Source organism: Anopheles maculipalpis, chromosome X (assembly GCF_943734695.1).
Source record: "Anopheles maculipalpis chromosome X, idAnoMacuDA_375_x, whole genome shotgun sequence".
In the NCBI taxonomy this organism is placed as follows: Eukaryota; Metazoa; Arthropoda; class Insecta; order Diptera; family Culicidae; genus Anopheles; species Anopheles maculipalpis.
Genome location: NC_064870.1, coordinates 9,737,304 through 9,757,762, shown reverse-complemented (window position 1 = coordinate 9,757,762; position 20,459 = coordinate 9,737,304). Strand labels below are relative to the sequence as shown.

Here is a 20,459-nt window from a genome sequence, read left to right as displayed (position 1 = left end):
TGTTTGTGATGCTCCGGTAACAAAGGGCATCCCACCATGATTGGGAGCGGGGGCGTCAGTGCAGGCACCAGCTGTCGGAATCAGGATTCAGTTACGTACGCTCTTGCTTCTGGTTCGAAGAATTCGTTGATAATTTCCATCCAAACTTCCCAAGAAATGAGAGGAGGGGTGGGGGGGGAACGAGGGGCATTAGACTGGAGGGTGGAAAAACGTTGGGCCGGTGATACTGATCTTAAGAATCAAAGTTCGTGTGGGTACGGGTTGTACCTTTCAACTATTGTTGCGACACCAGACACTGCTGCACTGGACTACGCTCAACAGGTTTTGACATTCCAAACACGACGCTCGTTGGACCATTTTGAACAAGAAGAAAGGGCAACATGAAAACCTAATACCGGTTCACCAGCAGACCTGACCTGTCGTAAGCCTGGTTGGATGTGGTGAATGAAGACCCTTTATATTGACACTCGAATTCGCACTAAACGCACCATCTGTACGTAGGAACCATAATTAAAATATCGGATTTATTATTTACCTTGCATGTTGTAGCATTTTCTCGAAAGAAATAGGATCCGATAGGATCGAGTAGTACCTGCTGGCAAAGAAACTATTATTTCACTATTATCTGGCAAGAATGGTCATATTGAGTGACCTTGCATCCATTTACTAGTATCAGACAACCATTACTGTCTACTACAATAATACCATAAAACCCTACGTACGCTATCGTCAGACTTAAAGTGAAGTAGTGTGAAGAAGCTCCAAATAAATATATAAATAAACTTTAGTACACAATCTCAAAGGGAAGACCCTCTACTCAAACACCTCCTGAATTTCTTCATCATCACTCATCGTGGAGATGGTGGCCGTGGTCGGACGCTTCACCTTCGCAACGTTAACGTACGGTTCGAGATTAACGCCCGTCTCCGCTACCAACCGATCGAGCACTCCCTTATCCAGCAGCTCCTGATGATACCAGTCGGGTTTCCGTTGGGCCAACTCCCGCACGTAGTAGAGCGCTTCCGAATGTTGCCCGGTCGCCACCAAACACTCTACCAGCAACGCTAGCAAATCCCACACACGCACCGGTGGTGGTGGATCTTGACGCTCTTCCAACCGGACCTTGATCAACTTGATGACATTGCTGTACTCGCGCCGTTCCGTTGCATCCTGCAGCTCGATAACGCGCCGAACCTCCGCCATCGCTACCTGTAGCGTATCGAGTGCCGCTGGTTGGGAGGAGTTCGATGCTGGCGAGGCACGCGACAAACTTTTGACCGCTTCCTGCAATGCATTGAGCGCTTTGTCGTAGTCCCGGAACTCGTCTATTTCTGCCTGGGCACAGTTGGCGTAAAAGTTCGCCAGCTGGCTGTACGCTTGGCCCTTCGTGTAGAACGTGACTATGTTCTTCAGGATCTTTGCATCGTTCTGCCAGTTGAGTGCCTGCAGATAATTCGCCGCCATCACGTACACATCTTTCTGCCGTGACATACCGGCAAAGAAGATAATCTTATCCGTGTCTCCTGATTTGAGCAGACTCTTCATCGCACGCACACGATCGCCTGCCTGGGTAAACTTTTTCGTCGCCGCATGATAATCACCCTGCTCCTGGAGTATATCGCCGAGCCGTAGCAGCAACGCTATACGCTCTCCCTCCGGCAGATCTTCCTTGCCGGGTGTTAACAGTTCGGCTAACGTTTCCGTCACGGGTACACGGTGTTCCGCACAGACCGCTAGTGCGCGCGATAGTTGTCGTGCGTTCGCTAGCAACTGAACCGCTTTGTACGGTTGTTCGATGCCGACGAAGAAATCGGCACATCTTGCCACCAGATCGGGATCGGATGAAGCGTCCAGCTCGGATGCGATCACTTGCAGTGATTCCGGTTGCTGCGATCGGAAAGCCATCTCTACCGCTTTGTGCAGCATCCCGGCACGATGGTAAAGTTCCACCGCACGCCTATAATCGCCCGATTCCTCGAAGTAGGCAGCCGCGGACGCTTTATCCCGGGCTCGTGCCGTACATGCCACCGTCCACAGATCATCCGGGAGGTCATTCTCCTTGCAAATGCGTACCGCATTGCCGTACGTTTGTGCGCGCGTATAAAACTGTATAGCCTCCTGCAACTTCCCGCTGTTCTCGTAATATCGGCCCAAATGATAGCAAGCGGCCCGATCACCACTGGCACGCGCTATCTCATCCGCCCGGCCAACCTGCCCGATAAAGCACAAGATGCGCACCTGCGAGAACCAATCGCCAGAGCGCTGATAGATCTTGAACGCACCCTCCATATCGCCACTACTCTCGACGTACTGAGCCCACCATCGCAACAGCTCCGGATCACTCGTACCCTGCATGTACTGCTTCAATGCGGCCGGATCATCCATCAGCAGCTGGCTAATGTTGTGCATCAGGCTACTCGTCCGCTCGTAGTACTGTATCGCTTTCTGCGTTTTGCCACATTCCTTCAACCACTCCGCGTACCGGTGGTACGTGTTTCGCAGATGTACCCGATCGAAGTGTTCCGCCACCTCCAACGCCTCCTCAAACCGTCCCGACGCTTGGTACAGCTTGTTCAACAAATCATACCGACCGCACCGTTTATACAGTGCTTCCGCCTCATCCATCATCCCGAGCTCGATTGCCAACACAGCAACCCGTGCTTCTGGTTCTAACGTTGCATCCTCCGTTGCACGTCTCAATGCCCGCACCGACCGGGCACGCCTCAAATGGCCGAGACAAACTTTCGCCACATCTAACCGCCCGGTCTGCACACAGAGTCGAGCTAAATTTGCCCACACCGTATCAGAGCGTAGCGATCGGATACAGCTAAACGCTTGGTCCATGTTTTCCTGCGCTACATTTAGACTAAAGTTCAGCACCATCTCTCGCGTGGCCAGATCGCACGTATCTAACCCCTTAAAGTCACGCAACGCTAGGCGAGCGATTTCGTTTCTCCGCAGCACGATCAGATGCGGCACGCACAGCCCGATCAGCTCTAGCTGCTCACCCGGTCCGTCCGTACGCGGTTCCAGCACCTCCAGCTCGGCCAGCTCCGATTTCTGACCATCGACAAACAGTACGTGTATTTGCGATTCGGGCTGCAAACCTCGCACCGACGTTTGCTGCCTCGGCAAGGGTTTGCTTTCACACGCCAACAGCCGCGAATCTTCGGCATCCCAGAAAAACCCAACCGGTAAGCAGGTATGCCCGGTGGCGGTGGTTGTCGAAGTTTCAGCCGCTTCCTTCAACCAACGGCCACGTCCTGCCGGGTCGGGGGTGTGAAATTCTCGCGAACTAAGCACATTGCTTTCCAGGTTCCAAAGGTACAGCTTGCCGTCCGGTAGCAGCTGCTCGTTAGCGATGGTAAACGCCACATACGTCCCGTTCGCATTCGTGCGCGCCATGATGATTTCACCGAACTTTTCAAACAGATCGTACGCGTTTTTCGGTGGTTGCAGCAGGCGGATATCGTGCCGTGAGACGTCGTACAGCCGGATGTACCCGTGCAGTGTGAACACAGTCAGATACGGACCAACAAGATCGACTCCGATAGGTTTGCCTAAGAAATATGTAAAAGTAAATCGATGTGAAACTAGCTTTAGGGGCGTCCATAAATTACGTAACGCTCGATTTGTTACACAAAGGAGAGGGGGAGGGGGAGTTTACCCTGGATAGCGTAAATAATAAAGAAGAAATGTCTTATCATTACGTTTATGTAATTTAGTCATCACTCTAAAACCTTCCTAACCTCCTTCTCTGTGTGGTGCCGTAAGAACTGCCTAGTCCTTATACGACGGGTATTTTTTGTAAATGATCTAGGTGTGAGGCTTCACGTGACACTCTCCATCAACACCCACGATTATTATGTTATCAGCAAAGCAAAAAAAATCCTGATTGTTAGGCCGAATTCCGTGATCCCCTCTGTCTGAAGGCTAAAGTTGGGATCGATCTTCCCTAGAATACGCAGCTGTAATTTGATCTCCACCGCGTTTCCCAGGCTAGAGTTTGTTCAACGCTAATTCCCTGTCAGCTGTCTGTCTTTACGCCCCATCTCGTGACCTTCGCGATAGACCTCCCCATTATATCCCATCCCGCCAAACAAACTACGGCTCGAGTGATCCCTTACCAATCGAAAAAAACTCGATATTGGTGTTACGTAATTTATGGATTGACTTAGTATAAATACAAAAGAACTCACCTTCATTGCCGTTGAACACAATCTCCTGCAGAATGATGCCGCTCAGTGAGTAAATCTTCACCTGTTCCGTCCCAAGTGCAACAATGCTCTGCTCGTACAGATAAACAGCCACACATTCGACAGCAAAACTATCTACGAACGCAACTAATAACGTATGCCCGTCGGGATCACCATTCCCCGTGTCGCTCATCACTCCACCAGTCGATGCTAGCCGCCCAGCACTACTGCGCATCGTACCGGCTTGATCGATCCGATAAACAGCTATAGTGCGCCCATTCGTTACAACAATGTGCAGCTCGTTCAGTGCAAGATGGATGATCGATATGTCCGTGTGCAGTATCACTTCCCGCCCGTTTGCATGCCGGACGAGCAATTCGTTGGATTTTTTCTGTGTCGCCCAAACGTTCCGGGCGTGAGCGGACAGTAACGATTGCTCCTTGAGGATGAACACACTGGACAGGCAGTTCACCATCATGCATGGCCGGTTTGCTTCGGTAGTGCCCCAAACGAGACTTTTGATTGTTCCTCGCACCGGTGTCACGTTCGTCAGCTGCCAATGGTTCTCGGAGTTGGTGTACGAACGACCATACCCACTTGCTGCACGGCGCCAAGTGTACAGATTACCCTGGCTCGTACCGGCACTGAGCGTTTGCGTGTCCGCACAGTACGCTACACACGTAAACACTTCCAGCGCCACCGCACTTGCGGGTGGCCGATCTGCGCCGGTGCTGGTGGACCGTTCTGATGCGGCCGATAGTTCCATCGAGAGCACGTAGTTGTCGTTCGTCTCAATGTCCCAGATGCGTACGGACAGATCGCCGGTAAGAATGGCAAGCGCACAGCCAGCGACCCATGTGATTGCACTCTTTGAACCGGACACCTTCCCGGAAAGCTTCACCCGATCGAGCTCCGTTATCTGGCCGTTGGTGTCCACCTCGTAGTGTCCGATCGTAATGTCCTCCATCAGTATCACGATCGAGTCTCTATTTTTTTGCGTAGTGAGAGATGGATAAATAGTTGTTATTGCGGGATATCATCAGTAAGATCATTAGGCGGGGTGGGGAAAAAAAAGGCTCCTTACTGTTTCGGGTGCCAGAGTATCTGTATGATCGGGATGCTGTCACCGCGCACTATTTCCGTGCACGTTCCGGTTTGATTGATGTAGTACAGTATACCGGCCTGTGTGCATGCGTAAAAGCAGTAGTTGTCGTGTACGCTCGCATGGGCGAGATTGCGCACTGCCGTTCTCGGTCTCCAGCTAGTCAGCTGATCGAGAGCCGCCTCATCACCGGCAACCGCCGCTCTGCAATGTAAAAAAATAATCTTTTTTATTTATTCGTTTATTAATTTCAACGGACCGCCTTTTTCTTGTTTGATTTCATGTTACAACTAGTAGGAGCAGTAAAGCACGAATACAATTCAAGAATCCCTCTCGACCAGATGATGTCTTTAAAAGACCTTCCTCAGATCCTGTGTGTTTGAGGACTCTCTCTTTTGAGACCAACATTCGAGTAGTCAAGCGCTGGTGTGGTCGCCATCCTCTCCCACCCTGACCCCGAGATTTGATCGAGTGCAAAAAGCGTTTGCGTGATTCGCACTCCAGAAGATCTTGGGCCCAGGTCACCAACTTCTTCCCTATCCTATTCGATGTCAGGTACAGGGGTTGAAAACTCTTGAGAAAAGACGATAACATGCCCAGGCTTTATTCATCCACTCAATCCAACCCGTCCTGTATGCTTCAGTTCCTCCCGTTTTTCTGCTCCCCATTTATCGCTCTTCCCTGTAGATGTAGATAAATCGTTAACTTTAGATTGTAAGAGTTTTCTTAAACCCAGAGATGGAAAACAAATAGATATTGAATTGAATTAAATTGAAAAATAACGCGGAACGCGACAGATCAAGTTCAAAACCATCACAGACAGAACCAAAAACAAATACGACGATCCTCAATCTCGCCGGAGCGTATATGTTTCAACGAGTGGAAACCTAGTACACCGCAGCGTCCGTCGTAGTTTGGCTGGACTCCCCAGAAACGCAGAGCAAACCTCGAGAATTTACGCTGGATTGATTAGAGCAGTTGGCGTATATCTCCTCAGATCGTACTAAGAAATAATACAGCATCTTAGCAGAAATGGGATACTATTTTAGCAGGCTTACGTTTTCTAACTGGCCATGAAAACTTTACTTATGGTGAAGGAACACCTCACTGCTTGTCTGCCTTGTCCCTGGTTTGGTTAGCTTACCGTGCCAGATTCGTCAGCTCCTTGCTGCTGGCGCTCTGGATCGATTTCCGAAACGTAATGTGCAGCAACGGATCGCGCAGATCGTGATTAAACATGGTCAGAAACTGTGTTTGCCCATCGAACCGCCATCCCGTCAGCACACCCATCGCATCGGCCGTAATGACGCGTCCACCCTTTTCACTAAACTCCAGCAACATGATCGGGGACTTGTGCGGACCATTAATCGTTGCGAAATCACGCTTTCCCTCGAACCAGGCGTGAATTTCCCCATTCTCCCAACCGGTAAGCAGAATCTTCCGCTCCGGGTGCCACGTCAGCACGGTCGCCTGGGAGGTGGCATGCACCGGGAACGAAACATCACGCAGTGGTATTCCCTGCAAAACGGAAACGAATCATTACGAGGCACGATCGTTGGTCTGGGACTCTTGCTTGCTTACGCCGCTTACCGTATCATCGAATATTGTTACCGAGCCACCGCGTTCGTTACTGTACGAGGCGACAGCGAAAATCGGTTCCACCGGATGCCAAGAGCTGACCGTGCTGATTGCCTCGCTGTCGAGAAACTGTACCTTCGTATCGAAGTATAGCGTCATGCTAGCGTATTAATGTCCAGTTCGAATAACGCTAAAAGGTTAGAAGATTTTAATACACCTAAAACACCTTCCAAATCTTCTTTAAAAAAAACTTCGACGATAAGCTTTCCGACCGTTTGCTGATTTGTCACTGATTCTTGGCTTTGTTTATGTTGCGGGCATAACAACCATCACCATGGTGACGCCACATTCAAGGTCAAGAAAGCATTTGGTGAAGAAGCCAAGCAGCATGAAGGGAACGTACACCTGTCAAACGGTGCTGTCAGTGTGTTGGTGTTAAGGGATCGCTTATTCACCACCTCGCTTTCTTTCTCGCTTACCCATTCGCGCACAGCTCTTGATCGATTTTTATTTGCCCTAAAAGTTGAAGATCAAGATCAAGTGTGGTATTATCATTACCACAAATGGTTATCTGTATCAGGAAGAATATAGGGTAATAAACAAAGAAAACTCATCCCCCTATGTAACAGGGGTCGGCAAAGTCCGGCCCGCGGTCCCAATGAGGCCCGCCGCGATTTGCCTTTCCCCAAATGAGGCCCACAACATTTAGAAAGAAACTGTGGCCAACATCCAATGCCTCTATCAAACTGAACATGATGCTCTATATTCAAAATTATCTGAGAAATCTGAGGTCTTTAGATAAATAAGAGAGACAAAAACTTTGTCCAGAAAAGAAAAATTTATTTGAAGCGGTCACGGTTAGAGGAATGGAAGATATCAGTAATGTTCATTTTCGCTCAATTGAAGTGTAAAGTAGAAAGATTTGATTAATATTCGCTAGCTTTAGATGAGTCAACTGATGTCACAAATGTCACTGTTCAGATACTTACATTTATGAGAGGTATTAATAGTAACTTTAAGTTTACTGAGAAATTAATACCCCTCAAAAGTTTGAAGGTTGTAAAAGCTGTGAAGGAATATGGTTTAGTTTGGAATAAATCAAAATCCTTCACAACTGATGGCGCCTGAAACCTGTGCGGGAAGAGCAATGGCTTGTTGGGACACATATTTATAGCTTGAGAAGGGATTGAGAAGCCGAATCCTCTGGCTGTACATAGCATCATACATCAGCAGGTTCTGTGTGCGAAAAACAAACAAATTTCATGCGCAATGGAAGTAGTATCGCCAGTGCTAATTCTCATCCACCCTCGAGGCTTAAACCACCGTCAATTCCGCGCGTATTTGCAGGAAATTGAAGCGGAGTATACAAATAAACGTTATCATACAGCTGAGAGAGGGTTGAAAATCGGAAAAGTTCTACTCAGATCTTTGGACCTAAAAAGTGAAATTACATCGTTTTTGGAAGAAAAAATTACTCGCAACCCGTTTTCCCTTTACACACCATCATTAACTGATAACCATTTGCAATCAATTTTAATGATAGGATGTAAAAATATTCAACTTTACTGAACTATTCACCGGTAATTTTGTATCTAGAATTTTTGTATTCAAGGCTAGCGAAAATATTTGAGTGAACAAATAAAAATATGCTTTACGCAGGCCCGCGACTCTCGATCATTTACAAAATTTAGTACTTTGCTTTAAATGTTTGCCGATCCCTGCTTTTTGAGATGACTCAAAACCGCCATTTTTCAATTTTAAAATTTACGTTAACGTTTCCGTCGACCACGTTTTAGTTGTATTATTAGATTATCTTCAAAACTGTATCTACTTTAATTCATACATACTCTGAAGTAAGAAAAAACACAACTTTTTCGTTTCTCGCACGTGGGCTTATTTGGGAATTAAAGCAATTCTTGCCCTTCCAGAGAATGTTGATGTCAAAAGGTCGGTTGATCGTACAGCGACAGTCGCTCGCATCGTTCGCTTGCTGTACGAGCATCCAATCGACGAAGAGTACCAGTAGCCCGCTGAGCGATAAGCCCTTTTTTAAAGCGGCGTATGCTAAGAAAATGAGAGCGTGGGTGATTAGGAAGCAGGAAGTAGCAGGCACTAGATCAAAGCCATACAGCGCCCCGTTTCGCACGATATGGTGCAGTTAGTGTGTAGTGCTGTGCTAGTAAAGGTAATGTCTGCAAAGCCGTATCCGACTTATTTGATTCGAAATGTGGCCAGCAATGTACGGTGTGGTGTTGAAGCTGGTGATAATAGCCCTATTAGTGCCTGCCAACGGGCAGCAAACATCCGACACAACTGAACAGCCAACGAAAAGCTCCCACAGTTGGTACGACGAAGATGGCAGCACAATCGCACAAGAAGAGTACCAAGATTTACACGACACTGGGACAACGCAACCCAACAATCAAGTATCTAGTGAACACCCGCAAGCCCTCAATCAATCGTATACGGCACATAGTGCAACGGTACACCGGTTCGAGATGGTAAATGCTCGCTTTCAGGACAACATGCGCAGCATGAAGAATAGCAGCGCCCGGCTAGACATTGTGTTTCTGATCGATGCCAGCTCGAGTGTCGGCCCGACCAACTTTCAAAGTGAGCTACGGTTCGTGAAAAAACTGCTCGCCGGCTTTGACGTAAGCGTGAACCGTACACGAATTGCGGTGATCACGTTCAGCTCGCGCAAAAAGGTGATCCGTCACGTTGACCAAGTCTCGCGACCACTGGCCGAAAATGACAAATGTCTGCTGCTAAACTATCAGCTACCGAGCATCGAGTATAGTGGCGGTGGAACGTACACTTACGGCGCACTGAAGGAGGCGGAAGAAATCTTTGCCGAGAGTCGATTCACCACCTCCCGGACCACGGACAACCTGGAGCGCATCATCTTTCTCATCACGGACGGGTACTCGAACGGGCAGAATCCGATACCGATCGCGCAAAGGTTGAAGCGTAGCGGTGTGACGATCTTCACGATTGGGATCGAAACCGGTAACGATGAGGAGTTGGCAAGCATCGTAACGTCCAGCGAGCATCGCTATCTGTTGGCAAGCTTCGAACAGTTCGAAACACTGGTCCGACAGGCACTACACCTCGACTATCGCCATGGACCGTCCGTACCGTTGGGAAATGGTTCGTTATGTGATCGATTATGTGATCGGGCGAAGATGAAGGAGCAAAACAGTGCGTCAGCAGGGTGCTGCGATGAACGTGCCACCTGTACCTGTCTTACAACCTCCGGTCACTACCGCTGTGCGTGTGAGGCTGGATATACGGGTTCGGGGATGCGTGGCGATTGCCATCCGTGCCCGAACGGTACGTACTGGACAGCGGGTGGCGTGTGTGAGTCCTGTCCACATGCGCGCCATATTACGCTCACACTCGGCGCTACATCCGAGAAGGAGTGCGTTTGTCCCCACGGCTATCAAGAGAACGAAGATGGGCGCTGTGTTGCGATTACGTGCGCTGAGTTGCAAGCCCCGGAAAATGGATACTTCGTAATGGAGCCGAAACCTTGCAGTCAGGTACTGAACGCTGCCTGTGGCACGCGATGCCGTCCGGGATATGAACTCACCGGCAGTAGTATCCGGCTATGTCAGGAAAACGGCGAATGGTCCGGAACAGAGGCAAAGTGCACTAGTAAGTATACACGACATTATTTACAACTCAAAACAGGTTGAACTATTAATTTCGTCTGCATAATTTATCTTCCCGTCTATCATGATTGCAGTGAAAAAATGTCCGCCATTGAATATACCTTATTACGGTATGGCGGTCTGCAGCAATCCCGACCTCGATCTGCTGTATGACTACACGCCGCGCAACAAATCTTTTCTCCAAAACTATAGTATGTCGGCGGAACGCTTTACCGAAGCGATGCCAATCGATACCGAGTGCTCGTTTACGTGTGGTCCAGGATTCTATCTGAAAGGTTCACACAACCGGAACTGTTTACCGCTGTCCAAGTGGGATGGCTTGCAAACGACTTGCAAACGTGAGTAATACAGCCTCTAGCAGTAATAGTCAGTATCGTTTAATCACTACCCGTACCGTTGTATGCTCTCCCTTTACAGAGATCCTCTGTCCAGCGTTACCCAAGGTAGCATTCGCGACGTACGACCCAACCGACTGTGCCGATACAAAGTCTGCCTTCGGTACCAACTGCACGCTCATCTGTGACTTTGGCTTCGAGATGAAGGGTGGACCCTCAACGAAACAGTGTGGCGGCAAAAGAACGGGCACGTGGAGTAAGCTGAAGACGCCACGGTGCATCGACATTGCTCCACCGTACATCGAATGTCCCGGCAACTACACCATACTGATGGATGACGACCACCCATACGCTTTAGTTCGCCGACTGCAGCAACCGTACGTGTTCGATAACAGTGGCGACAACTACACGTACTGGTCAAAACCCGGCATCAAAGAGGAAGGCACCCGGCTTGATATCGGCGATCACGAGTTTAGCTACATCGCAATGGATGCCTTCAAGAATAAGGCGCGCTGTAGCTTTACCGTTACCGTGATCGATCGAACACCACCTGTGATTGAGAGTTGTCTCGACGCCCCAGTACACTACGTGAGCGACAGGAGCAATCCACAGGAAACGTTTGTCCGCTGGGAGGAACCGATGGTGTACGATAATGCTGGTCGCAACATTACGATCACGCAGAACGTTACGTTTGGCTACTTACCCGCAGGGAAGCATTCGGTACAGTACCGTGCAGTGGACCTGTCCGGCAATGAAGCCGAATGTGTGCTAACGGTCGAAGTTAAACAGTACACGTGCGATGACATACCCGAACCACGGAACGGGTTCTCGATCTGTGCGTACAACGTCTCGCATGTGTGGTGTGAGATGGGCTGCAAAGAGGATTACATGTTCAGCCTGCAGCCGGAGGAAACCATCCGCATGGTTTGTGATCGAGCTCGGCCTACATGGGGAGAGCATCTAGACGTGCCGGAATGTAGCAAGGTCATCAGTTCGTCCGGTGTAGAAAAAATCATCACAATCCGTCTAGATGACGATATGGATCCTACGCTCTGCAACGATACGGACGCAATCAACGAAGTGTCGGAAACGTTCAGTGATGGGTTGCGTGAGGAGCTGTGTGGCCAGCAAGACGACTGTACGCTCATGACAACCTTACCGACCTGTCTGCCTGGTAACAGTGTAACGCAAACGGATGCAGACGAGTCCGTGCGGTACAGCATCGTGAAGCGTAGTGTAGAGTCGCAAAGCTACTCTACGCCTGATCCGGGACGCACTAACGATCGGGCGATGGTAAAGATAATTGTCTACAAGCGCGTATCACAGGAGCTTGGCCTATGGAGATCTGATGGGAAACAATCGGAAAACATTAAGGTAAATTCGAGATTCAGGATTCTACAAAAAAAAAATCAACAAACTAGCTACAACATCCGAGCGATTAAACATCTTACAGATTGAATCAATAATATACCCAAACAATAATAATATACCTGCAAGTGTAATGACTCTACTTCAAAACTTTTTCTTCTTTCTGTAGCGTATAAAAGAGGAGCTTGAAAAGATCAATGGTAAGAAAAAACTGCGCCGTCGTCTGGGGGCCCTCAATCTGGATCTAAGCGTACTGAAACTAGACGAGAAAATACGCTGCGCAAATGGAAGCATTTCCAAGAAGCTAGTTTGTGGTAAGTGGTGATGTACCGTCTTCTCCATTTAAAATCTGCATCTTCACACATCCAGTGCTCTGCTTATAGTACACTGCCCGAGAGGAACGTATCACAACTACACCACCAACACCTGCGTCAGCTGTCCGATTGGTTCGTACAACGATCAAACAGGTCAAACAGTGTGTCACCCATGTCCGGAGCATCATTCCACACGCAAACTAAATGCCAAACATGCCCACGAATGTAAACCACAATGTCCACCGGGTACGGTGGCTCGGTTGAAGCTGTTAAAGAAGACAAAACCCAACGGTAATTTCGCTGGTACAGTCAAGTATCACAAAACGCTTATGCCCTTCTGTCGACTTTGTGAGCCGGGACTGTATCAGGACCAGTACAACCGGGCCCAATGTCATCCGTGCCCTTCGAACCACAGCTCACCACGTGGTTCGAAGTCACTCGACGACTGTTACCCCATCGGTGGACAGCTTTGCAACGTTAGTGCCTCCAACGTGTGCGGTGCTTACGGACGATGTATCGCCGATCCTGCCTCACTGCTCGGTTACCGTTGTGTCTGCGAGGAGAATTACGTAGGTGAGCATTGCGAAATTGCGCTTAACCCTTGCGGTTCGGCACCGTGTTTTAATGGTGGACAGTGTGTGACGAGCAACAGCAGTGGGGGTTTTGTGTGCCACTGTCAACCACCCTATACCGGGGGTCCTCTGTGTGAATTTTACGTTGATCCGTGTCGGTCGGACCACTGTCTGCATGGTGGAACCTGCGTGGAAGCGGATGGTAGCCCGTTCTGCGAATGTCCACTGGGCTATGAGGGAGATCGTTGCGAATGGTCCAAGGACTTCTGTACGCCCAATCCATGCGAGTACCAGGGTGTGTGCGTAAACGTCGATGAAGGCTATAGTTGTGCGTGCCCGCGAGGAAAAACAGGGCGTCGTTGTCATCTCGAACCATGTGACTATCTACCCTGCCCGGCTGGCGCACTATGTCTGAACGGTGCAAATGATACCGACACGAGACACCATGACAAGTTCGTGGTAGTGCTGCAAACACAGCAGCAGCCCGTAATGCAATACTCGCTTAGCTACGTTTGCGTCTGTCCGATAGGATTGCGAGGCAACAACTGCACCCAGATCGACAATCCGTGTGAAACGGTGAAGCGACACTACTGTCGTAATGGTGCAACATGTGAAGCGATCAAGCTACGTAATCTAACCGAAAGTACTGCGGATGACTACGAAGATGAAAGCTACCGGTCGGTACGCTGCCATTGTCCACCGGGATATAATGGTAACAGGTGCGATCTCCTACTGTCCGCAGCCTTTGAGTTTGACTTCCCTCGTAGTGGTGTGCACGCATACGTTAAGTTGCCGGCACGGACCAAACAAGATGGCGTACTGGAAGCGATCGGTATGTGTGGATGGTACCGGACGGATGATGATTTTAACTACGGCACACTACTATCCTACGCAACACCAATCGCCGATAATGCATTCACGCTGACAGATTACAGTGGACTGGTACTGTACGTGAACGGTGCACATGTCGTCACGAATGTCTCCCTTAACGATGGCGATTGGCACTTTGTGTGCGTTAGTTGGACAAGTGTCGGGGGACGGTACACACTCTACCTGGACGGGGAGCTAAGTGCACAGGGCTGGAACCTTAGTGATGGTGTTCCGATCCAACATGGCGGACTGTACGTGTTTGGACAGGAGCAAGATGTGCTGGGGGGAGGTTTTAGTGAGACGGAATCATTCCGCGGTCGGATGGCGTACGTAGATCTGTGGAACCGTCCGCTTGAGCTGGTGGAGGTCCGACACTACTATCGAACATGTGAGCCGTACAGTGGCAATCTGATACGATGGTTAGATCTACGACTCCAAACCGTAGGACACGTACGGGTAGTAAGTTCAGGCTTTTGTCGCGACTGTCCACGGAACCACTCCCTCCCGAATGGTTCTGTTAGGTACGAAGGGATGAGGGCAAGGTTCTGGTGTAATGAAGGATACGAGCTAATTGGACCGTCGTTTGCTGAATGTTTACGCACCTCCCAATGGACTGCAGGTGTGCAGTTTTGTAAGTGTAAGTATGCTTCCGACAAAAAGTAGTAGTTTTTCTGGAGACTCGTATCTGATTAGGATCTTTCCCTTCTCTCGTCCAAAGTAACTCGTTGTGGCACAATTAATGCTCCTTTGAACGGGCAAGTCATTCTAACCAAGACAAGTTTCGGTGGCGAGGCTAGGTTTGCTTGTGACGAAGGATTTCTACTTGAGGGAACAGATATACTGCACTGCACAGCACGAGGCACCTGGTCCGGTTCTGTTCCCGAGTGTATAAGCATCGTCAAGTGTCCACCGCTGATGCTGGAGGAGAATGATGGCAGAGCACCCATCATCTACGCAACCGAACGTGGCCCCATTCCACACACGCTCGTCAGCTACGATGTGGGCGTGCTGGCAGAAGTACGATGCTTACCACAGTTTGCCCTCACGGACGATAACCTACTGACGTGTCTGGAAAATGGTCAGTGGGATCTACCGCTACCGGAGTGTGTACCTGTTCCACCCACGACCACACCAACGCCCGACTCTCTATCGAATCTGATCATTCGCGTGAACCGTCGACCAGATGTACAGTTTTGGAAGCACCTGCGAGACTATCTGTTCCATGGTTGCATACCATCCACCGTACCTGGACGGCAGCTGTCACTGTTTTGCTATTCCGCTGCGGGCACAATTGCTGGCAACAATTGGACGGATCTGACCGGGTTTACACTGCAGAAGGATGCGCCAGCCGTTACGAATATAGATGTGAAGCTGCTCGGTTTTTTGATGCGCACCGTCAAACCAGACGCAAATCGGCTGGTGCCAGAAAATCTGCTACACTACATCCTGTACGGTACGGTTGAACCGATTGCACCGGAAATGCGCTACCCGGTGCACATTGAGAATGCGTATCGCTTCGTGATCTGTCAGTTTATCGACATCATACTGATGGATCGGGAGCTTAACTACGACGACGAGCTGGTGGTGGACATCCGGCAGGAGGAGAACACCAATACGAAGATTAAACATTTGTTGAAGAATGTGGCGCAGGTTGTCTATCAACAGTATCACCATCTGTTGGAGGAGCGAAATGCACGCGAGTCGGCCGCACTGAAAAAAATTATCGAGCTGGCTGAGGGAATGCCGCCGGTTGGGACGACTAGTACAACCTCCACAACTACTACTGGGGCACCACCGAAACGTTGCCCGTTGAGTCATCTACCTACTCCTCCGATAGATAGTCACGTCAGGGTGGTACAGCTGCGTACGGCTATCGAACTGCATCCGGATGAATGGCGCTTCGAGAAGCTGCTGTACAGTGGACTGCAGGCGGAACCAGGTGATCGCATCCAATATGGCTGCGATGTCGGATTCAGCATGCGTGGTTCCGGTGTGACAGAGTGTGGAGTCGGCGGACGGTGGAACGTGGTGGAAGGATTCTGCGAGGGTGCCGTGTGCGAGAATCCACCTAGCCGCCCTAATATGCTGATTGCGCCCGAATCGCGCGACAGACAGTACTACGTGGACGACGAGATTGAGTATCGGTGTGAGCCGGGCTACACTATCAAAGGCCATCCGATCGTTAAGTGTCAACCGAATGGACGCTGGACACCAATGATGGCACGCTGTACACGTACGTAGAATTTGTTTCTATAGTTTTATGGGCCTTATAGTTATTATCAACCTTATCCTAACGATTACGCCATCTTGCTTTCGCAGGCATTTCTTGTGGACGACCGAAAAACTTAGCCATGGCTAATATACTGGCGGGCAATTCATTCCTGTACGGTGATTCACTCAAGGTGCGCTGTCAGCAGTACACGGTTGATATCACGTGTCAGTCAAACGGTCAGTGGACACCGTTCGATGAGTGTTACTAGTGTTAAATGATGGAGGCTACTATGTGTACGAAGTATGAAGCTAGAGCTAGAACAATATGCAATATAAATACAAAAAAAGAAAACATGTTTATAGAGTACACTATAGATGTTCGTATGGAGTGAAGGTGACACAGTGAGTTTAATCCTTGTTAGGAACCAAATATCACATCTCACTATAGTGAGAAGCACCTGCCCACTATAGTGAGTGAGAAATGAGATTTTATTGGCTTTGTAGGGCTGCAAATAAAAGTACCCCAGGGGCAAAAGTGTCAATACTCATTATAGTGAGAAGTGTCTGTTCACTATAGTGAGAAGCAAGGTTTTGTTCCTAGGGTAATCACTAAAAAGAGTAAGTTTTCTCATCTGTACTACACACAAAGAAAAAGAAAAAAACAACAATAAAACCCGACGACAATTGTTCAAGTGAATAACCTGTTTGTTTAATTCCGTTTGTGTTTGTGTTCTTTTGTTTATTCTACAAGTTATAGTATTATCACCCTTCCATCTTAATCCATCTCAGTTTTGTTTTTTTTTTTTTGTTTTCAAGCATACACACACGCGCGGATCTAGCAAGGGGTTTTTTTTGTTGATTTGTTTTTTGTTTTGTTGATGACTAATTCAAGTAGTTTTGTCTTATCCACGTGCTATAATGCTTTAACTTCAATTAATTGTCTTTAGCCACAAACATCCCACGAACCATTCTTTAAACTCACGAATGAACATAGGCAGGGAAGGATTTGGTAGTAAACTAGCAGTAGTAGTAGTTGTTGTTGTAGTAGCAGCAGTACTAAGTATAACATTTTCTTTTCTTTTGAATTTTTTGTTGGAAGTTGTAAAAACCTAAATACTGTTATGCTTCAATTATTTGTGCTCTAGCTTGCATACCTGCATTCATTCATTCACACCTCAGGAAGTACTCGCCTGTATAATTATTGATTTGTTTCTTTCCTTCTTCACCTTATTTGCCTGTCATCTGCAAAGGTTGATGGTTTATGTACAGAAATGGATAAAAATGTCTGGTAAGTGTGTGTGCAAATGATTATTATTATATCTGTATCTATCTCTGCCTAATCTCGCAAAATTCGCTCCCCTATTGACACATGTGAACAGTAGTTTTCATTTGTAGCGTGTCTTTCAAACATTTCTTCCTATCTATTTGCTCTCTCTCTCTCTCTTTCTTTTTCGTTTTCTTTCTCTTTATGCTTATCTCTCTCTCTTTCTCTCTCTCTCTCTCTCTCTCCTTGATGAATTTTCCTCTTAATGTATCTAGCAAGCAATTCTAATTTCTTACTATAGGGAGAAATGGCTACTCACTATAGTGAGAAGTTGGCCTTTGTTGCCTGGAGAGCAACGAAAACAGTGAGTTTACAATTTGTTACCACCTTAGAAACGAAATGCTACTTCTCACTATAGTGAGAAGCACCTGCTCACTCTAGTGAGAAAACAAAAAAAAAACGCGCGTAAAACGAAACAATTAACATTTTTTTCACTCACATAAAATAATAATTGTTTGAGGGTTGTTGCAGTAGGTTCCCTAGGAACAAAATTTCACTACTCACTATAGTGAGCAGTAAAATTTTGTTCCTAGGGTTTCAATTAAAGATATTGAACTCTGTTAATTAAAACGTACAGTTCTTTAAAAACAAAAGGCTCTTACATAACTTTGCGAGAGATAAATAAACACTTGTTTGCCGTTGTTGTACCTTCTTTTAGCTTCTCACTCACTTTTCCTATCCCTTGTCCAACCTAACACTCGGGTTCGTGGTTTGCTACTACAGTTTTGCGTTATCATTTGTTCGCTTTTCTACTCTCTTGAATTTGTTACAATATCTACAATAAAATATTTTAATTACTCTTTTTCTCTGCGTGTGCGTTTGTTTGTTTTTTTTTCTTGTTTTCTTCTCCATTTCTTGCTCATTTGTTAACGTTCCCACATTTTGTTTGTGTTTTATTTCTTCTGTTTTTCCTTTCGTTTTGCTGAGTGTTTACTTGTGTCTTGAAAGGTGTACAATCTCTTCTATACGGCTTCAGTATAAGAATCTTTTCCGTATCTATTGCATAGTGATGGGATATCTCTTTTTTTACCTCAATACATCAAATTACGTTGAATTGTTTTTTTTTCTTTTCTTTTGTTTAAATACATGAAGCTCAACGTAATCATATAGTAGCTCTTTAATACCGTATATGTGTTATAATTGTGTTTGAATTGAATTGTAATTGAAACCAGAAATTAAACCTACGAAAGGTTTTTTTTTTTAAACTTATCTCTTTCTAAACGCGCTTTTGTATTATTGTTTATAATATCGAAAAAGTATTTTAAATTTCTTGTTTTTTCCTTAACTTTTCACAAAACTGTAAAATCAATTGCCAGACCATAAAATAAACAATAAATTCCATATTTTGTATTGATTTAAAATGTATTACAAACACAAATGTTATGTGAAACACAAAAAATGTTGAAAGTGCGCGACGAAATATACAAAAAAAAACCCAAATGCTGTTCTTTTTTTATTACTATTATTATTATTATTGCAAATGTATTCGTCCACATCCAAATTTGAAAGCTATTTAGTATATATATAATATATCTTTTATTTGTCTTCAATATCTTCTGTTTTTTTGTTTTTGCAGTAATTATAACTTTCTCTACCGTTCACATCTGTACCGTGGCTTCCATTTTGTATCGTCTCCATCACACAGGTTAGATAATGCTAAATGTTTTGTCATTTTAGATTGTTTTTTTCTTCCATATTTTTTTTTCTTCTCTTTGTCATCCCTTTTCTTCTTTTGTTTGTTTGTTTTTATTTTTGTTCCTACTTATGATTTAGGCAAAACTACAACTGCTCCCTCACACACTCACACATACACACAGCTACACCCGCATGTTACATTCATACTCGTTGCACTTTCATATCATTTAGCATTTGACAAGTTAGTTAATCGAATGGCCGTTACTAGTAGCATTATTAGATTTTTTTCCATCAGTTTTTTTGTGTTGTTTTTCTTTTATTATTTTGTTGTATTTTGCATTTAACATTTCTTGATTGTTTTCATTTCTTTTACTGTATTTGATGCAGTTTTGCTTCTTGTTTCATGTTTTCTCTCATAGCTTCACTTCTTTCGTCTCACCTATCTGTCTGTGATTCAAATATAATATAATAGAGAGTTAATGGAAATGTGTTCAATCATATAATTTCATATTCTAATTGGATTTTCCTTTTTTGTCGTTCATTATTTTCTCCCACTGGTTGCATTTAATTACATTTATATGATTTTAGGGTTTTCTTTTATTTTTGTAAGAATATAGGGCTTTCTTCTTTATTTGCAATATTTTTTTTGTTTCTTCTTCATTTGAATCTTCACTGCACTATTGTTTTCTTATCCTTCCATTTTCATTGTCTTATGTCTTCTACTAGTTCGAGTGCTTTTTTTCAGTGTTTAGATGAGGGTTGTGGAATTGCAAAGCCGAAAAAAAGAAGACAAACGAATAGCAATGGCTTTCTATTTGTTGTGTTTTAAATGCAAAAAAATTATAATAATTTGGAGCTTGAAACCCTACAATATAATATATGCAATGCTTTCTACGGCTGCTTTAACGCGCTGAACCTGATGATGAATGAGGTTGTTATGCATTTTTTTTTTACGTTATTGCATAAAATTAGTGTTCAAAAAGCAGGGAATTTGTGTTACTTTTGCTCACTATGCTTTTTTTCACTTGTTTTTAATGTTTTACTGTACTTTTGCTTGGTTTTTCATTTTAAATATTGTAGCGTTAACTACAGGATCAAAAGTGACTAAATTTTAAACCAAAACAACACATCAATGTATTCGCTCCAACGCACATACACTTTGCTGATTTTTGTTAGTATCTCGATTTATATTTTTATATAATATATATAATATGTATAATACCAACAGTATGCTGATCACTCAGAATTTGTTCTCCTATCTTTGTATTGCATGTTTTCTT

At 46.1% G+C, this 20,459-nt stretch overlaps 5 protein-coding genes across 6 annotated transcripts in view; 2 read left to right on the top strand and 3 right to left on the bottom strand.

Annotated features, from left to right (window-relative positions):
* LOC126561545 (probable 60S ribosomal protein L37-A) overlaps positions 1-20,459 on the bottom strand; it is a 450,882-nt gene that overhangs the window by 64,871 nt on the left and 365,552 nt on the right. The window lies entirely within an intron of this gene.
* Positions 1-20,459, bottom strand: part of LOC126561695 (cecropin-B) — a 328,190-nt gene that overhangs the window by 174,976 nt on the left and 132,755 nt on the right. The gene's annotated exons all lie outside the window — the stretch shown is intronic.
* The window catches only part of LOC126560212 (protein gurken-like), a 473,091-nt gene that overhangs the window by 391,347 nt on the left and 61,285 nt on the right, over positions 1-20,459 (top strand). The gene's annotated exons all lie outside the window — the stretch shown is intronic.
* On the bottom strand, positions 787-7,035 carry LOC126561887 (intraflagellar transport protein 140 homolog). The gene is made up of 5 exons (XM_050218251.1): positions 6,889-7,035; positions 6,443-6,816; positions 5,281-5,502; positions 4,200-5,182; positions 787-3,560 (listed from the first exon to the last, which is right to left on the bottom strand). Exons 1-5 carry the CDS (start codon positions 7,033-7,035, stop codon positions 814-816), a joined length of 4,473 nt encoding a protein of 1,490 aa, XP_050074208.1. The 3' UTR covers positions 787-813.
* LOC126561871 (sushi, von Willebrand factor type A, EGF and pentraxin domain-containing protein 1-like) lies at positions 9,114-16,489 on the top strand. Its single transcript, XM_050218226.1, has 7 exons — positions 9,114-10,533; positions 10,625-10,888; positions 10,968-12,259; positions 12,423-12,567; positions 12,637-14,646; positions 14,728-16,242; positions 16,329-16,489. The coding sequence occupies exons 1-7, from the start codon at positions 9,114-9,116 to the stop codon at positions 16,487-16,489; spliced, it is 6,807 nt and encodes a 2,268-aa protein (XP_050074183.1).